Here is a 19,495-nt window from a genome sequence, read left to right on the forward strand (position 1 = left end):
CCAATACTTTACACTTTGACCTACAGTGTAAAGACCTGATGCATTTGCACTATTGGCTTTGTGTAGCACACAAGCCCTACTTGATGTTACTGTTGTGCCATGCAGGCTATGAAGCTATGGCAATGTAATCCAGGAGAAGTTTGTGCTCTGCTTTTTTTTTTGTAACAGTCCTGCAGAAGTCTGTAATTTCCCCACAAGAAAGTTCAGGTTTCTGAATAAAATGCATTGGTTTTTAGTAATTTAGAAATTGCTGTGCTTTTAAGAGCCTCATATGTTATTTAATACTAAATGATGCTCATTTATAAAAATTGGTATTGGTGGGGTATTTGGTCATCATCCATAACTGAGAGAAGAACCATATTTAGGAAATAAAGAGGAAAAATTAGGATAGAAGTGTGCTAGAATTGTGTTGAATTTCATGGCAGATATGCATTTCATAAAGCTCCTACTATTGAATTAGTTTGTTTCCTAAGTTTTCAGGGAGCTAATGTGTTTCACTCAAGTTTAAAATTCTGTATTACTTCAAAATAAAGCATTAGGGATACTCCAGACTGCAGAATGATGTCCAAATGCAGGAAATCAGTAGTTAAGGTTAAAATCCATTTAAGACATGGAAATAGAAAGTGAATTAACTAATAAACCTTGATTCCTCCCTTGAGGAATATGCAATGTTAGGTAGTTTCAATACATGCTATCAATGTTTGGAATCCTAAAATTAAATAAATTGATTTTTTAAGACAATACTTTTTGATTATTTTTCCCTTCATTTGTAATGTCATTTAATGGTAAATTTTAATTTTCATGCTGTTATGTAGATACAACCAATACTTTTATAACATTGGCTAAAATTATATGGAGGGCTACATAGAAAGAGGAGAATTCTCTTTTAAGAGACAGTATGGGGGAAATATTTACAAAAGTAAAGAAAAAGTGCTTACTTTTGTTACTGAGAAAACATAAAATCCGATGATTGTAATGTGTCCAACATTTACCATAACCTCATAACAACTGACAAGTATTTCACTCCTAGTAGACACAAAATTACCATGTATGTCCACATAGAAATTGTGCTTTGTTCCAAGTAGCTCATATCTCTGATATTGTAGGGAAAAAAAATCTACTATTCTTTAATAGTAGTTTATGTTCAGATTCACCCATTTTTTGCTGAACAAAACAATGTTGAAACATGGTAAATTTTCCTTTTTTTCACTCGTGTATTTTCTACTGACACTAAGAAAAGCGTATTTGAAGCCATGCCTATATTTACAGATGTAGGGAAGATAACAGGTCAAATTTTTCAATGTAGGCCCTAAATAGACATTCTAAGCTATATGAAATACATACATAGATTTAAATTACACTTTTTAAACCATTATGAGAATAAGTACAATACAGTGGAAAATTGCTTAATACAAATTTTATGAAAATTTTTGTCTCTTATATAGTAAACTGTTTCTCCAAACAAATTATGATTCACTATTTAGGTCTTCTGTCAAACATAAGAATACTTGTACAAGCACGCCCATACTGTGGCAGAGATTTACTTTTAGAAACTTTTAATGCATTCACTGATACACTTTATGACACCTTCCTCCCCTTTATGTCAATCTCCATAAATGTTAGGTCAGTGTGAGACATTGGAGGAAATACTTGCAATGTAACTAGGGTCAAGATACTCACTTGAAGATAGCCCATTTCACTCTTTGTATGTGTGTTCATCTCCTAGAACAGATAATTAGTGTCATTAAACCTCTTAAGGTGTAAGTTGCTTTTCTTTCTCATAGGAAGATAGGGTACCAATTCTTTATGGCAAGGATATGTACTTTTTGGAGCTGTAAATCAGCTTCAGATAATGGACAAGAAGACCCAGTGCTTGACTTTACAGTATTTCTCTTGTGTTCCTGTAACTTTCTTTCCTCACCTGACTCACAATTCTGTCTCTGGTACTCTTCTTCCTAATGCTGTTAAGTGGCAGAGCAACATAAAAGACACTGCTTTAAAAAAAATGGGTCAAATTAATATAACTCATGAATTGGTAAGAAAGCCTAATATTCTCTATTGTATTTAGAGAAATGAAACAGTCTATGCTTTTCTGAATCCTCCAAACCCTAAGAAAGCTAGGAAGATACAAAGATATCTTTTGAAGATAACGAAGATGTCGTTTGATACAAAGATAATTAGTACTTCAGCTGGATAGCAGAGATAATTGGTTGAGAAACAGCATTTCACCTGAGGACTACTTTTAAGATAACTTCAGGGCTAATAAAGTACTTGGTATACAAAATAAATCTCAGTGAAGAGTATGGAGATGCATTCAGATTGGTGTGGACCTGTCTTCTCTGGATCCAAAGTGTCTGGGTAATACATAAGGACAGAAGTGTTCTAGCTGTCTCACAAAAATGACTGCTGTAATTTCATATGAATCAGCAATAAGTGTTTTGGGAGCCATAACCATCATGGTTAGAACTACCAAAAATATCAGTAAGCCAATTAAACTGTAGGGACCTACCTGCAGCGCTGATTTTTTTGCAAGATAAAGGAAGGGTAGACAAGAAATTTATATTCACATCCTTCCCTCTGCTTATACTCCAGGGTCTGTACTTATCTATTGCCCTTTTATTCAGTGCAGATGTCACTAGTTATCTCCCCTGTGATTTTTGGGGTTGGATTGCAAGTTGGATGCCTATTACAAATAATTCCCTCAGATAATTTTTTCAGATATAATGAAAAGCAGATTTCCAAAGGAAAAAAATTTATTCAGTTACAGATGTTAGTAAGGGAAACAAGGCAGTGAGAGCTACTAGGATGTGCTGCTTTAGAATTTTTAAAGAAACATACAGACAAGAGATAATTTGCAGGAGAGTTTCAGTTATAATTTTAAACTTTTTAAGTGTTCCTACTTTGCACAATACTTTAATGTAAAGTAAGTGCTTTTTGAAAGGAAGAAGTCTGTGTATGTTTAGTGAAATTGAAAAAGGTAGGCAAATTATAACAGTGGCTCCACAAAGAATATTTTATGTTCCCTACTTTCTTCCCTACATTTCCATGCCAATCCAATTGCAAGCATGCTTTTGTAAAGACCTAGTTTTAATGTAATGATGGCCAAATATAACCAGCTTGTTCTGATGGAAATAAAATTGGTAATTTGGTCAGAAATGTGTTTCCATCTGCAATCCTGCCCACAGGAGGGCAAGTTACTGGACTGTAATGGCATGCTGCCACTAGCATCTTCTGAAATTATGACAGTAGTTGTAAAACCCTTCAGCAAACATCAGAAAGTTACCTGCACCTCATGATCACATTCCTCCTAAATTCAGAAGCCTGAATTTACAAGTAGAAAAGCCTTCTAGGAAAGGGATAGATGATTTAGGAGAAGGAATATTTATAAAGCATATCATTAGATCATGGAAAGGCATTGATTGAGTTCCCATGTGCATCAGAAATTATGGCTTCCATTCACAGACATGCTTTTTATCAGGCATATCACTGCCACTGTCACCAACATTTTCTTTTTCACAAGGAGAGCAATTAGAAGGAAGGTTATTGAACTATGAAGTTTGTTTTTTTACTTATACACCCAAAAGATAAAAATTTCATTTCCCAGAGAACTGAAGTCTGTAAATTTTTAAAGAAATGCAATACACTAACTAGAGATAAACTGAATACAAGAATAATCCAACTCATTTCTATAAAGGAGTAGTTTATGGAGATTATTAAAAAATAAGGTTTTCTGTTTCCAGAAATGGTACAGAGACATTTGAAAAAGGAATGTTTCTAAAGTACCCCAAATTCTAGGAAATAATTGCCACAGAGAACAGGTAAATAAAGCACATTTTTAATTGTAAAATTCTGGTTCAGTTTGTTGCACAGGACATCTAAGTTCTTTTCTCTCCTAATATGATAAGATTTTTTGATAATTTTTGATAAGATCATAGGAATTAACACTGGTCTGAAAGTTTCATTGCATTACATACTTTACTCAGATTAGTTGATTAAAGCTGTATTTTTTATAGAGAAGGGACATCCTTTATTTGATTATATAATAGTCTAAGGTGCCAGTTAGACCTTTCCAGTATATAATACATGGCTTCTGCATGTGTGAGATACCACAAACTGAGCCAGACACATGCAGGCATTGCTGCAGAATATATATACCATAGGGACACCTCCCATAGGCAAGGCATCCATGCTTTTTTGATGATGAAGTCCTTCCTGATCCTGTAGGAATCATCCATTGTTCACTGATGTTCTTTTTTTTTTTGAAGGAATGGTTGCCAACACCTTTCCTTGTAGGTTGTTATGATCATCTGAAGAGGTGAAATAGTACTCAGTGTACTGAAATTCAGGGTAACATTAAAATCTAGGGGTATTATACCACATTCTGGAGCAATATGTTCACATTAATATAACACAACTGCACTGATTTCAGTGAAGAAAGTGGCATGAACTGATATGAAGTGGTATTGTCAGCTGATAAAAGGTCAGTTTCTTTTCTACTGCTTTTTGTATGTGCTTGCGCCAGTCCTAAATATTACAGAAAACCAAAACTGAGTGCCTCCATACATTTGTTTTTCTGAATGATGATTAAGAAATAAGAGAGTCAGTCCTTTTAGCATACAGAAGACTCCAAAGACAGACTTCTCTGTATGATTCTGGGAGTTCAGAATCTCAGTTTTGTCATTGTTTTAATTACTTCTGTCTCATTATCAGGGAAGTTCCTGTGTCTCTCACTATCTGCCCTTCTGATTTCATAAGCCTTTGAGAAGGAGTAAATTTGACCAAAGCTTAATATTTAAAAAAATAAGAAATAAAGGAACAAACTTTTCTCCCCAAGTGATTGAATTGAAATTAATCAAGGACTAAGAACATGGAGTTTTATAATAATAAGAATAAGGATTATTTTGTAACAATAAGAATAAGGATTCTTTAAGATATTTTTTTACTAAGGTCATATCATCTTTCTTGAAAGTTAATTTCTTTCCTGAAACTCTCTTTTGGCCAAGTTCAATCCAGAAGTTTTTTATTTTCTGCTGATTTTTAATTGTTTTCATTTTGACATTCTTTGACAAAGCAAAGCTCTAACAGGAGGGCTCCAAGTCCCTCTGTGAGTAGATACAGAGAGAGTGTGTGCATACAGGATGGTCCTAGGAATTGCAAAACCCATGTTCTACTTGAATTATCATTGGTTGCATCGTGCCTATATATAGTGTATTGTTACAGCAACAGTACCTATTCTTAGTCCTTTTTTGCTAATACAAGAGTCTGCACTATAATAAATATTCCATATCCAGGTACCATATCAAATAAAGGCTTGAGTGCTCTGTATTTATTTGTCTTGCAAGAATACTGTTATGTTTTCTTTAAAAGCTTTAGAAAACAAATCAAATGCTTCCAAAAATCCATAGAAGGGGGGAAGATGGTTATGTTATTGTGCTGTATTATGAGATCTGAATAAATTAATCAGAACTTAACTCACTCTCTACTTAGGAGTTCTCCTGCACTGTGTTCTTTTAGGTCCAACGTGATTGCTGTAAAGGTGACATTATGTTTTAAGTGATATATGATACTGTAGAAAAGTAATGGGCTGTTTCTCTCCTACTCTTTTGAGCAGTTTTGGTATGAATCATGATGGAATTGGAAATTCCTGTGGGACCAAAGGTCATGAAGCAGCAAAGCTAATGGCAGCTCATATTACAGCAAACACCAATCCTTTCTCCTGGTCAGCTTGCAGTCGGGATTACATCACCAGTTTTTTAGAGTAAGTAATCTCTCAAGAAAAATGCGCTTTCAAAAAATTGACACCGTTTGGGATCAGTTGTAGAGATATAGTGACCTGTTCTGATGGTTTACATTTTTATAATGAATAGACAGAAATATAGTGAGTCATTTAAAACTCTTTTTTTCTGTAGAGCATTATTTCAATGTAAATGACAAAAGCTTCTTTTGCTCCATTCACCACCTTAACAGTTCTCTATTGTTTTTAATCTACTCAAAAGGTTCTGAAGTTCTGATCATGCCTCATTACTTCATTAATCTGAGAGTGGGAAATAAAAGAGGGCAGGATTCATCTATGGATCATGTTATAGCCCTGTTCCTTTTACATTTCATTCTTCAGATATTTTTCAGGCAGTCTTGTGGGTTTTTATCTATCAATGTTCTTTGGTACCATTGACGAGAATATAAAGATTATAGAAGTGGATGGCATGGATCTTTATATGAATACCTTAAAATTCTGATAACCTCTACTTCTGTGGTGATTTTTATCCAGAAGTAGTTTGCTACCTGAAATTTCACTATGAAAAAATTCAAACAGTCAAAATTAGTTGTTCACAGAAATGTATCAATATATACATTTATACATATTGATGATTCATAATGAAGCCTTGTATGTATTTCAAATTTGAAGACAAGTACATATAACCATGAGTTCACTGAGAACAGATTCTTAACAGATTTGTTTAGATGCTGAAAGATGGTCTTTATTGGAGGCAAATAACAGTTAATGGGCAGGTTCAGTGTCATTTGTGCAATCACGCCCTAAGAAATACAGCTTGTTCAGTAATTCAGACACTTACTGTATTTTAAGAGAGGGACATAAACCAGTCAATTGTCTAACCATTCTTCTACTAAGGACAAAATTAGCATCTTCCTTTCTTTTAGAGATCTAACTTCAGAATAAGATGCTGTTCTGTATCATTTCTGAAAGAACTCATCTAGACCAAAACCTTTATACCAAAACATCATGTAGCTTCCCACATGATGCTGAGAATCAGAATCACTGACTTGGGCTGTCAAGGTGCTTGAACTTCTGTAGAGTCAGTGGGCAAAGAAAGATATTTAAGTGTTGGTGCTATTCAGAGGAAGAAAACTTCTCATCAGTTACTGTAATAGGTTTAAGGCATTTTGCATCACATCTCTGAACTGTGCATCCACGCAGTTTTATATACTAGTATATTTAAGATGAATGTCTAAAATAAAGCAGTAAATGAGTAAATCATCCTTACCATATATGTGTGGTACAGCTTTCTCACAATATAATTTCATTTGCTAAGGCAATATATATATGTGTGTGTGTGTGTGTGTGTGTGTGTATTTATTTAATACTAACATTATTAAAAAAATGTACTAAATATACCTAGCTATTTTGTTTGATAATTACCAATTATTTTTGTTAATTAAATGCTATTCCCATTAATCATCTTTCCAGTATGTCGTTGAAGCCTGGTTTTAACTATGAAAAAGAATATTGTTTTCATATTTCTTCTAGGATTATTTCACAGCTTTGTAGTTCTGACTGTAAGCTTACTGTTCAGGTATTTCTTTGTAGTATTTGGGAGCTTGTTCTTCTTGTTACACTTCTGCTGTTCTCTGTCTCGTTTACTTCTATTTGTTGCTCTTCTCTGAAAAACTAAATTTTGATCCCATAATTGTCCTGACAATAAGTTGTTTGCTGATGAGGAAATAATCAACATAAAGTGAACAAGTTATTTCTTATTTATGGATTTAGGGAAAGGAACATGATAAAATTGTGTGGTGTGTGTTATTCTTCAAAAATAATAGAACTGAGCATTTGTTTATAATAATCCTGCACAGTTTCAAATTTTAGCCTGATGCATGCAGTGGTCTTTTGAATTTTTACTGCCAGTTAAAAACATTTTTATCTTGAGCCTTTTTACACTGGGTTTTTTTTTTACTGATTTAGTTTATTATTTACTTTTAGCACCTCTATTATTCTTTTCCATTCCATAGGTTTGATTTATGGTTAAGTTTTTGAAATCTGTGGAATGGCAGTGAAATTGTAGTTACATTACTATAAAGCCAGAAGTACTCTGTTGAATCTCTTTCCATAGTTCTAATCTTATCAAGTTTTTCGAGATACTTCTCTATCAAACACTCACACAGAGTGTTTGCAACTCTACTTGAATTATTACCAAAAAGGAATTTCACAAAAAAATCATTACTGATGATACTAAGTGATATTTGAACTAGAGAAAAACAACAATCTATGCATACCAGATTCAATGATAAATCATTTTTCATAGTACTTCAGCTGTATTTTTGTATCCTGGAATAGAGATGTTATTTTTTTTCAAAGCCACCTTGGACACATATTATGTTACACATCACAATTTTTGTAGATTTTCCAGTTGTCTAGAATACAGTGTTAAATACTGTACTAAGAGTCAAGTATAACTTTTCTTTCATCTACTAATCCTGGAATCTGTTTTCAAAAATGTCAGATTTCTCAAACATGATCTGTTCATTAAAATCTATGCTTCTTATTGTCTGTGGATCTAATATCCTATCAATTAATGGATAGTTTTTTCCTTAAAATATTTGATTTATTATTTCATAAGGTAGATAGTCTGTAAAACTGTACTTTGTTTCTCTAGTTTTTAGTTTCCTCACCAGCTTTTATGCCATCTCAATGACAACAGGCAGCTGTTAGAGTACAACAAATACCTGCAGGACACTTTTTACCCATTCACACCTTTCCTTAAGAGAGAACAGCTCTAAGAGCAGGTGTATTTCAGTTGCAGGTAGTAAACAGTTAGCAAGAATCAAAAAAATAATAGCAAGTTTCATGTGGCAAAATATCTGTGACTGCTTTTAGGAGAGTAGAAGAGTCTGCATCCTCACAGGAAAAATTATTTTTTCCCCCTAATATTTCTTGATGACTTAGCAACTGGTGAGAAAAATGCTGATGTAGAGCTTTAGAGGCCAAGCTGGCTTGGAATTCATTTAGCTGTGTGTAACAATACAGGTAGGACTTGAGCATATTAAATGCAGATACCCAAGCAGAAAGCAGATCTGTGAGACCTTTTAGATTTATATCTTTGGACCTTTGCATGTGTTTGGGCCGTGCTGTCATGGTACCACATTAATGCAACTAGAATGAATTTTGATAGAATTTCATTACACGTTCACAGTATTTTATGGTAAGGAAGGCTAATGTGGATTTACTAGTTTACCAGCTCAGGTCACCACTTGCTACCACAGTTTTCCACTGAGGAGTAACCATGAAGTATCACCTGGAGGGTATCAGTTCAGTCAGGCAGTAGTTGGGAAAAAAAATATTTTGCAGGAGTGCTGGAAAGAGGATGAATATGGCTGAAAGTATGACAATAAGACAAAGCAAAGTTGTGCAATGCTAATAGGTCAACCAACACTCTCAGCAAGGATGATCAACCAGCACAGATACTGGAATGGCCAAAAGAAATTTTTTTTTTCTCTGGAGAAAACATTCCTTGGAGGACATAAGAGCTATTGTCTGCCAAGCTTAAAATAGCTATTGTCTATCAAGCTTTTAGGTGGAATGAAAGATTGGCATAATTCAGTTTATCAGCTGAATTGTTCATAAGTGCTTTGCAATGGCTTTCATTTCACTAACATTATATGGAACTAATTCCAGCAATACTAACTGAGAATTGAAGGCTTGGAGGGAGACAGAGATTTCTGTGAGATGAGTAGAAACCTGTAATATCTGTTCATAGGAGAAAAGAAACAATCCTAAAATTTTAATGACTGAAAAACAATTAGTATGAATTTAATTCCATGCAACATGTGTGTATGTATATAACTTCTACATGATGTTAAAAAAAAAAAAACAACTGTGTGATTTTTGGAGTCATAGTTTATTTCTCTTGTCAGTAACAGGAGAGGAGTTAAAAGAAGCAAGATGGCCAGCTCTGTCTTTCAGAGGCAGGATTGTCTTTTGAAGATGGAGAAGAACCAAGAATCTTAAATTGTTTCATTAAGATCTATCATGGGAAATTCTTGGAGACACTCTATGATTGCCATACAGCAGGATTTAGATCTTAGACTACAACTTTCTAACTCTGAAAGGGAGCCAAAACTATCTTTGTCCAAGCAAGCCCATGCAGACAATATAGGGGAAAAAAAAATCATTCTGTGTTCTGGTCCAGATATCATCTGCCCAAGAATCTTAATTGTACAAGTGAATATGCAAGGTAAATATAGGATATGTCTACATATGCCTCATATATTATCTGTGACCAGTTCCTTCATGCTCCAGAAATGTAAAGTAACTTCTTAAAAAAGTATAAACTAAGACTAGTTTTGGAAGATAAGATCACATCTATTGTATCAAAATTTAATATCTCTTTCTACAAATCAGTGGAGAATATTTGCATTCAGTATTATGTGTTGACCTACACTTTGAATTATAATTTGCTTCTTTTCTTTAAATTATACTAATATTTAAATTATTTTTTGCTAACAGGTAATTAAATAAAAAACATGTGCCCTCATTTGCTATAGATTTATGAAACTTTGAAAGTCTTACATTTTACTTAAAAGATTATTTAGTTGAAAAAAAGACCTAAGAGTTTCTGTAATTATGGGATGACAATATGGCTTTGAGTTTTGACTTTGCAAGTATTACTCTTAGTCTAACTTTTGATTTATTTAAATATAAGGAAATTGTAAAGGGCAGAATCAGCATCAGATTTCCATTAACTTATTTATAGAGTATCTGATGAAATAAATGATTGGTCCAGTATTTTATATGTTAGTATCTCATGAACTCTTAAAACCTGATTTTGGTAGGAGGATGGTTTTGATTGATGAACCAATAGAATTTTCTTTGTACAGCAGCTGGATATTCCAATGAATAAAATAATGCTTTGGATCATAGGAAAGCATGGGGGATAGCATGCATTAAAGAAAAAGCAAATTGCTCCCTCCAAGCAAAAGAAACATTTAGTGTGATGAGAAGATTGTGCAAAATTACAGAGTCTTTTGTATGAAATAGATACTAAGACAGAGCCAACCTTGGCATAAAAGAATGGAAAGAAGTAGATTTTATCAGAAGAGTGAATGGTAAATCTGAATTTCCCTAACATTCAATAAAGTTTTTATTTAGTAATTGCATTTGGCTTAATTTTAATTTTAAGCACACCAAATCCAAATCTCAGCTCTCATGTCCAGATTCTACAAATATTTGTGCTTAGATCTGTAGACTACTGAGCAATGTTTACCCATTAATGTTTACCCATTAATGTCAAGTAAAGCAGCTTTTGTAACCTGTACAGAACTATAATCTAGTGCTTTTAAAAAATCAGTTTATACTTATAAATATGAAGTAAGGATTCTGTTAGGAGTCAGATGTATTGGCATGTAAATAATTAATGGTATGTATATGTAAAAATGCTCTGTGTTTTTGTTAATAATTTTTACTATTTTTTTTCATATTTTATTGCTTATTTGGTATCAGAATTAAATAAAACATTATGTATATTATCAATGTATTTATGTATATGATAGTTTAGCTATTACAGATATTCACAAATATTTATACTACATTTAATTTGTGATCATGAAGTGTAGCTTGCATTATAGTCCACATAATTATTATGAATGAAGCCATTGTGTGACATTCAAAACCAATTTTCAGAGCCAGCATTCTGGGATATTTTCATCAGCCATTGCAGGAGTTTGGTTATACTACGTAAGTAGGGATTTTTGAGAATAGATACTGTAATAGGAATATAAACTCTCAGAGATCTACATCCATGGTTTTTGCTTTTTCTCTTTATTGGTCTTGAATACAACTGTGAAAGCTGTGCTGAGGTGGTGATCCTGAGTTTTGTGTTGTTCAGTCTGTAAAGATTTAGAAACATTCAATCCCTGGTTGGTATCAATTTAGTTGAGCAGTTAGCAGTGACAGCAGTCTGAAATGTTAAGCTTTCCTAAAAAATTCTAGCATCCTTGTTATCCTTTCAAACAGAAGAATAATTTGCTGTCCTGTGATACTACAATTAAAAAAAAAAAAAAAGTTTAGATTATATTGTAGACTGTTTTAAAATGATCTCTGGAGACACTACACTGGCACTGGAATACTGGAATACTGGGCTGAAATGACATCAAGCTTAGCTATTTCATAACTGAAACAAGTCCCAGTATGTCCCATAAAACTTCACAAAATTAACCTAAAGTTAGGAAAATGAGAAAAACCGTGAGTACTATTAGTACCTTATAGAGTAATAGAATGTAATGAGCAGTTCGAGATCATCTTATTTCTGTTGCAGACATTAAAGATTTATCCATCTCATGTTCAAAAATGCTCTGCAGGGATATCCTGTAGATTTTTTGATTTAGTGTATATACTTCCTATATAAGATAAAATCACAAAGCACAAAAGCAATTATGAGTAGAATTTTCTAAAATGGTGGATATGAAGGTATTTGGGGCATTCTTTCCTATCCTTTTTTACATCTGCACTTTTATATGTCTGACTGATAATAATAATTAGATCTCTGTTTATAAAGTTCTCCAAAACCATGAATCTTCTTGGACCATTTTAGTTCAGTCCCCTAGATTTAACATAAATTTTTTTTCTCAAGTATCTGGGCTTTGCTTTGATGGAACAAATAAAGAGAGAACAGGGACATACACAAGAGTATTGGGCCATTCCCAAGTCCTGTAAAAGTTTTCTGGAAAGGTTAAATGGTCCTTAGGCTGTATTCATCCTTTGCAGAGCTTTGGTCAAACCTTTCATTACCAATGGAAAGCCTTTGGTTTTATTAATGTGTTTATAAAGATCATGCCATTTATTTTCCAGGATACTTCAGTTCCTGCAATACAGTATCAGGGGTCAGTTTTGCTCAACTGCTTGAGATAAATAATAGAAGTGAAGCAGAAGGAAACTCAGAAATAAATTTTCAGTCTAGAGGTTGTGATATAATGTAGCTAGTAAGAGAATAACTTCTCGGTAGTACTTTTCTCACTTAATTACGATAACAATATTTCATTATGGTGCAAATCTGGTAATTAGAGCAGAAGAGTAATATTTTTGTATTCAATACAAGGATTTATGACTTGCTTTTCTGCCATTGTGTGTCTTGTAGACTAGGAATAGATTTTAATTTAGCAAATTTAAAGGTTTAGGATGGGTTCTGTAATCTAATTTGGGCAGGGGTATATATGCCTGTGGAGAGAAGTGACTGAAGGTAATGAGGTTTTTGAAATGCAGTGCCCTCGGCTGCCTGTTTACAAGATCACAGTTTACAGTCATCTTGTAAACTGCAATATTGGAATCTATGGAAATGTTCCCATCATATGGCAGTACTAGCTCAAACTGGTGCCAAATGCTAAACTTCTCACTGCTTGTTTAAGGAAAGATTCTATCTGCAGTTTAGTCCAGACATTGCAGAAAAATCAGCTTGTATGTCAGTTCTTTTAATACTGGAATTAACATGCACTCCTCATATACACAAAATACAGCACTGAAATACTTTTAAAGATTGAAGGATATTTTCCCAACTTCTACTGCTAGAAAATATATATATACTTGCAGCAATTATATGAGATAAAGCATTTTTTTTCTGGCATTTTTTAATGCCAGAACCACACAGTTGATATTTTAAAAGTAGATTTCAGGTGAGTGGATGCATGGGTATGCATGCATGCGGGTGAATCACACTGAAATCCTTGGAATTTGTCATCAAATACTGTATTTTTTCCAGTATTTACCTGGTTCTTGCATTAGTTGCTATTTGCCACCTTCTAAAGTGGTTGGCAGAGGCTGTTTCTTCATTTTTCCAAAGGATCTTTTCTAGTATTTTGAAGACTTGATCAAAATAGATTTAAAATGAGAACATAAGATGTGTAGTTAAAGGATGCTTTTTGCTTTTTTTTTATCTGCAGATGAAAAGTATAGAAAATTGGAGATCTCCAAAAAACAGTGTAGAACATTCACTTCTGAAATTACGTTCCTTTGGCAAGGTGCATGGAAAAGATTTGGAAAAAAACAGAACATAAGTGCTGGCAAAATTGGTAGGAATGTCGGAAAAAAATTTTAAGTGTTGCCATAAGAATTCTTTGAAAATCCTCACTTATTCACGTGTGAAATGAAAGTAAAAAAGCATCTGTCCTCTTTTATGCACACTGACCCAATAAAACTGAATAATTGTATTTAGCAAAGTACAAAGTTTTCTAAACAGAGCTCAGTCTGGTTTTGGCTTTCTTTGTCATTTGTTCCACTACACTAAAATATTGTGGTTGAATATGGGCATATTTTGGAAAAAAAACATCAACCACTGAACAAAACAGTGAATATAAAATGAAAAAAAATATTGAAGTTTGCAAAGATGATTCTTATTGTTCCAACATGAATTTTTTTGTAATTAGTACAGTAACTATTAGTACAGTAAAAAACATCTTGGACCCATACAAATTTTTTCACTTACCCTGGTATAGGTAAATTTGAAGTTCCTGCAGAATTTTTACCTCTGTAACCATTTTCTTCACTCAAATGGAAGAAAAGCTTGCATGTTAAGGTCCTGGTCCTATAAACATTTTGTCATGCTGAAACTCGAATGTGTTTTAGTTTTACATAAACCAGTTGAGCTGCTTCTATCTATAAGAGTATATTTAGCTGTTTGAAGGATTAGAAGGGTCATTTCAAACTGTAAACTGAATTTCTTGCATTTTCTTGATTTGTTTTTTTTTTTTTTCATTCTATGACTAAATGTAGCTGTTCTTCAGTGAAAACAAATAGGAATCCTAAACCAAAAATGAAAATCAGTCTTGTGTGGCTCAGAAATTATCACACTTTAAAAAAGGATAATATATAAAATTATTTCACAATCTAAAATAAGCATTTTTTAAAATAATAATGATGAAAAATTATTTTAATTTCCTAATTCCCTCTAAATATTTTCTCTTGTTTATATGGGTGTACCTGCTTACTGTCTGTTTATTGCAATCATATTTGTTTCACACCCAGCACTGTTAAAAGTAATAACTAGATACATAATATCATTACTGTGATTTGCAGTCAGTAGAATTCCTAATTGATTTGGTCCTTTATGTTGAACAGTTCGGGCCGTGGTACTTGCCTTGATAATGAGCCTCCCAAGCGTGACTTTCTTTATCCAGCTGTGGCCCCAGGTCAGGTGTATGATGCTGATGAACAGTGTCGCTTCCAGTATGGAGCAACATCCCGCCAATGTAAATATGGGGTAAGAAGTCTTAATCCTTATGCTGAGTGTTCTGCTTAGTCATTTGTATATATTCCTTTACAGCATAAATCTTTAGTTAGTTGGAGTAGTGGGTTACAGATTTCCAATAGCATGTCTGGTGCCATAATTTGTAAGCAAAGGATTACTTTTAATCCTTATGCTGCATCTTTTGCTTGAGCCCTTTGTATGTGCTGTACACTAAATGTGGGTAATGATGAGCCGGGTAAACTGTTCTTTAATTGTAGGGAAAAAAAGAGCCCAGAACACTCAAGCCCGATCCTTGTAAAGTGTAATTGAGAATTTTCCCTGATTTCACTTGCTTGAGGTCAGGTTTATGTTCTATTAATCTTGAAACATGAAGTCTATTTTTTTGGCTTTAACCTTTCCATATAAAACTACATTTTGAAGTTCCTTTTGTACTTGTATTGATTGATCAGATATGATTTTATTTTCTTGTTTGTTTGTTTGTTTTTCCCCTGACATTGAGTCTATTGCATCTCACATTATTCAGATATCTATTTTGAAAGATGAATTATGGTTCTGGGAATAGATGAACCTGAAGCTACATAGCTGGATACAAAACTGAGTAGCAAAGTAGTAGCAAAGATTTGGCTGCAAGTACCAGTGTACAATAATTAAAGAAAATAAATTTACAGTAGAAATAAAAACCTTCAAATGTAGGTCATTGTGTTACAAATATTTACTTAAAGTCTTCCAGGCAAAAGTATGCAGTTAAAGGATGCATTCTGCTATGCTTGTTATGAAATAATCAGCTGAGACCACACTAAGTAAACATTGAAAACATATCTTATGGTTTAAAAGTAAATAGTTTTAATAATTTTAATTTTTTAGATAATTCGGATAAAATAATTAAATAAAACAAGAAATTTAATTTTTAATATTTTTGGGACGATAAATACACTATTATTTTTGGGATGCCTCTTTGGCAGATTGCGTTTTGGAAAGGATCTAAGAGCTATGTAGCTGGCTAACAGGCTCTGTGTCTTCTGATTCCTCATCAAGCCTCTTTTGGCCTTTATTATTCCTGTTTAGGTTCTCACTTTCCATCTCTGTTTTTTAATAGCCCTATTTGCTGTCTCTTCATCTAAGTCATATAATTATTATTTTTCTTTTTTTCTTACAAATTTTCACCACAATCTTTATTTGCATTCTAGGGAAATCTGCAGCTATTTAATCCATGATTTATAGCACATATATAGTCTTTGGAGACATATCCCATATTTAATTCTAAATTAAACTGGAAAGTTCATAATGTGCAAAACCTAGCTTTTCCACATATATATAGGGTTTTTGAAACACTGTTAAACTGTGTAACCATTGTTGTGATGATCATACTGCACAGTGCATTTTCTTTCTTAAACCAGTGTCTAAACCAGAAATAATTGTAAGTAATGAAGACATATCTTTGCTTTTTGCCTTCTGTTTTCTTTTTTTTTAAAAAAGGTTTTTTTGGGATTCCCTAAGAGTTATGAAAAATATGTTGACACTTAATTGAGGCAATGTCTTCATGAAGCGAAGCTATGTCTTCATTACCAGACCTCTGAATTGATATAGGGTGAGGTGTTCCATCAGTGTGCCATCAATATGAACTTCCAAGTGTCTCAGAAAATAACCACCCTATTTTTGATCACAGGATTCAAACTGCATATATTAAGTTATTGTAGAAGTCTGGTAGTATCCATTCTAAGAAATAATATACATTTAAATAGTATATACATTTAAAAGTATTATCTACCGTGGTCATAATGCTCTGCAATGTGACGATGGTGATTATTATCTTAGAGATTTGAAGTGATAATTTTGAAGCAGGGGGGAAACAGCTTTTGGGAGATTGTAGTGCAGATGAAAATAACTTACTCAGAAAAGATTTATTTATATATGAAAGGGTTTCAGGACTGAAGAGTGAAACTGGATTTAAATCCCAGGACAAGCAAAATCAAATACTCTGCTCAATTCTCTTATTATCAAAAGTAAACAGTCAGTGCTTTGGATATTTCTATTCAATATACTATTCAATAAAGATGCCACTAATAGTTCATGGATCTTTTTCAAACAGATACATGTGCAACTATGATGGAAAAACTAGCAAAAACTACCTATTGACAGTGAATGTAGTTCATATACTAGGTCCTTTCAAGCATTTCTTTTAGCCCTTTTTATTTAAAGTGTCTAATAAAAAAAGGGGTAGAGTGGGTTTTCCAACAGGAAGTTTTGTGACTCAAAAGGAAATAAATTCCAAGTCTCAGAGAAAATTGCTTGCATTTTTCTCTTGCTCATGTTCTTTATGAACACTGATTTTTAGTGGCGAGCCATGACAAGAGAAACTCTCAAATCAAAATATGTGCAGGCAGGAAAATCTTCTGTGGACTGTGATGAACCTGTTTATATAATTGGTGTTTTTAAAAATAACTTGGGAAATCTTGACATTCTTTCTGCTTAGGAATTCTGCCATAATCCTCTAACCTTTAGAAAAAGTATCTCTTTCAACCATGTAGCTTTAATGTTAAACTGTGTTTCTTGCCTTTTCTCCCTTATTTCCTCTTCTGCTCCTTCTGGATGTTAAATTAAACAGTTGCTTTAGATCATAGATCCTGTCCTAATTCTGCAATGAATTTTTCGCTGTTAAAGTTGGAGCTGTTCTTACTTAGGAATGTGAAGTTAAATAACATGAAGAGGTGTTTAACCAATTAAAGCATCAGAACTCAATTACTAAAGGGACTTCAAGTTTCTGCTTTTGTGTATGTTTGTTTACTGACAAGGGGACAATCTGGAATAAAAAGGAGCTCTTCAGTAGTTTTGGTGCTATTTTGAGGGCTACTCCTAATCAGCTGTTTAGTTACATTCAGACAGAACTCTTGTAGCAAAAGTATTGCAGCTACTGGTCAGATTTCTCTGTGTTGTTTAGCATATTGAGACAAGAAGTCAAGGTGATGCCTTAGCTGTTTGAGCTGAAAAAATAAAGCTGTATTTTAGCAAGTAGACATTGATCTTTCGAGTGTTACATGTGCACTGTTTTTTATACTATACTATACTAATCTATATACTATACTGTAACCCTTTTGATACAGGGAAAATTTTACAGAATTTAGGTGAAAAAAATGGGTATTTTGAATGAAAAACTGAAAGGCAATGTCTCAAGCTATTTAAAATATTTCATTTTTAGCGTATATTTTTGCACTCAGGAGAATGTTAGATTTATTACTTAGAGTGAGTCAAATTCTAATGGTGGAAATTGCACCAAAGCTATGCATTCAATATTGATGCATAGCTTTTTCCTGAAGGCAATACATGCTTTCAGGTATCTTATTGAATTCACTGCAGTGGAAGATTTTGAGGTTGTTAGAAACAGTGCTAGCTCCTCTTCGGTTATGTAATTGCTGGATAACCTACATCTTCTAGGATGATGCAGTGTGGATTTTCTTCTGCTGATTGTCAGATGTGTCTCAATTCTCTGCTCTGTTTGTGTTTTTGTTCCACTAATAGTTCAGAATTTGCTTTAGTCTTTTGGTTTAGGTGATTGTAAGGGAAACTTTTTCATTGACTTCTGATCTCCTTAACCTTTGAGAATCTGCCTAGTAACAGTTGGCTGTTGGCTGTCTCTGGGTTAACTCAGGAAAGAATTGCAGTCTTGACTTTCAAATTCTCTGCTTTATGAGTTTAAATAATACCTGAAAAATGCCTGATTTTGTGGTTCAAAATAATGCTCTACTTTAGAGTTGGTCCCTACATTTTTAGGAGAGAGGCTAAAACCTCAGACATTTTAAAAGCAGTTAATACTTTATGCATATGGTTGGTATTGCTGTGTTGCATTTTACGATCTGTGAAGCTGCTGGCTGCTAGCAGCAGCGTTTCAGAGATAGTAGCTTACAATTATTCTGTATATTTTTCTGTCATTTTATGCTTTTCCACCAGCATTGATCTGCTGACTTTAAAATCCAGGAGACTAAATATGCTACTATATATCTATAGTTCTAAAATATTTCCACTAGGGCAAGAAGCCTGAATTGCAATTGACCCTAGTAATCAGGTGATACAAATTTTAATGTTCATGAATTAAACTGTCACTTTTCTCTTGAAATATGGATGTGGTTTACTCCAGTTAAATGAAGAGCAGTAGTATTGAGCTTGATGTAGGGGTTTTATAGGAAGATAGAAGCAGAAGCAGATTCTGGAAACTGATGATCTTTCACAAGGAAAGACAGAGAAGCCACTGTTGTATCTTTGCACCAAAACTACTGTTTTCCTTTTGTTCCCTTACTTTTGTTCCTTACTGATCCCTATGCCTAGGATTATGCATTTAGTTGAATTTGGGCATAATAATAACTTACTGTAAAGTGCCTTTTTTTGACCCCAGCTTCATATATCATACTATAGCTAAGTTGCCCTTAGGCTTGCTGTTTGTTATCTGAGTATATGTAGTTTCATCAGGTGGATCTACATTGCATTGCTCACAAAGTGATGTTAAAAGTATGTATAAGCAAAGAGAGGAA

The 19,495-nt window shown here is 33.4% G+C and overlaps 1 protein-coding gene across 2 annotated transcripts in view; it reads left to right on the plus strand.

The window, feature by feature from the left end:
* The window catches only part of ADAMTS6 (ADAM metallopeptidase with thrombospondin type 1 motif 6), a 137,014-nt gene that overhangs the window by 63,287 nt on the left and 54,232 nt on the right, over positions 1-19,495 (plus strand). For both annotated transcript variants that reach the window (XM_053931626.1, XM_053931627.1), the window contains exons 9-10: positions 5,612-5,758; positions 14,843-14,984. In XM_053931626.1, the coding sequence (XP_053787601.1) occupies positions 5,612-5,758; positions 14,843-14,984 (289 nt within the window). The remainder of the gene's footprint in view (positions 1-5,611; positions 5,759-14,842; positions 14,985-19,495) is intronic.

The sequence above is a fragment of the Vidua chalybeata genome, chromosome Z (genome assembly GCF_026979565.1).
Source record: "Vidua chalybeata isolate OUT-0048 chromosome Z, bVidCha1 merged haplotype, whole genome shotgun sequence".
Classification (NCBI taxonomy): Eukaryota; Metazoa; Chordata; class Aves; order Passeriformes; family Viduidae; genus Vidua; species Vidua chalybeata.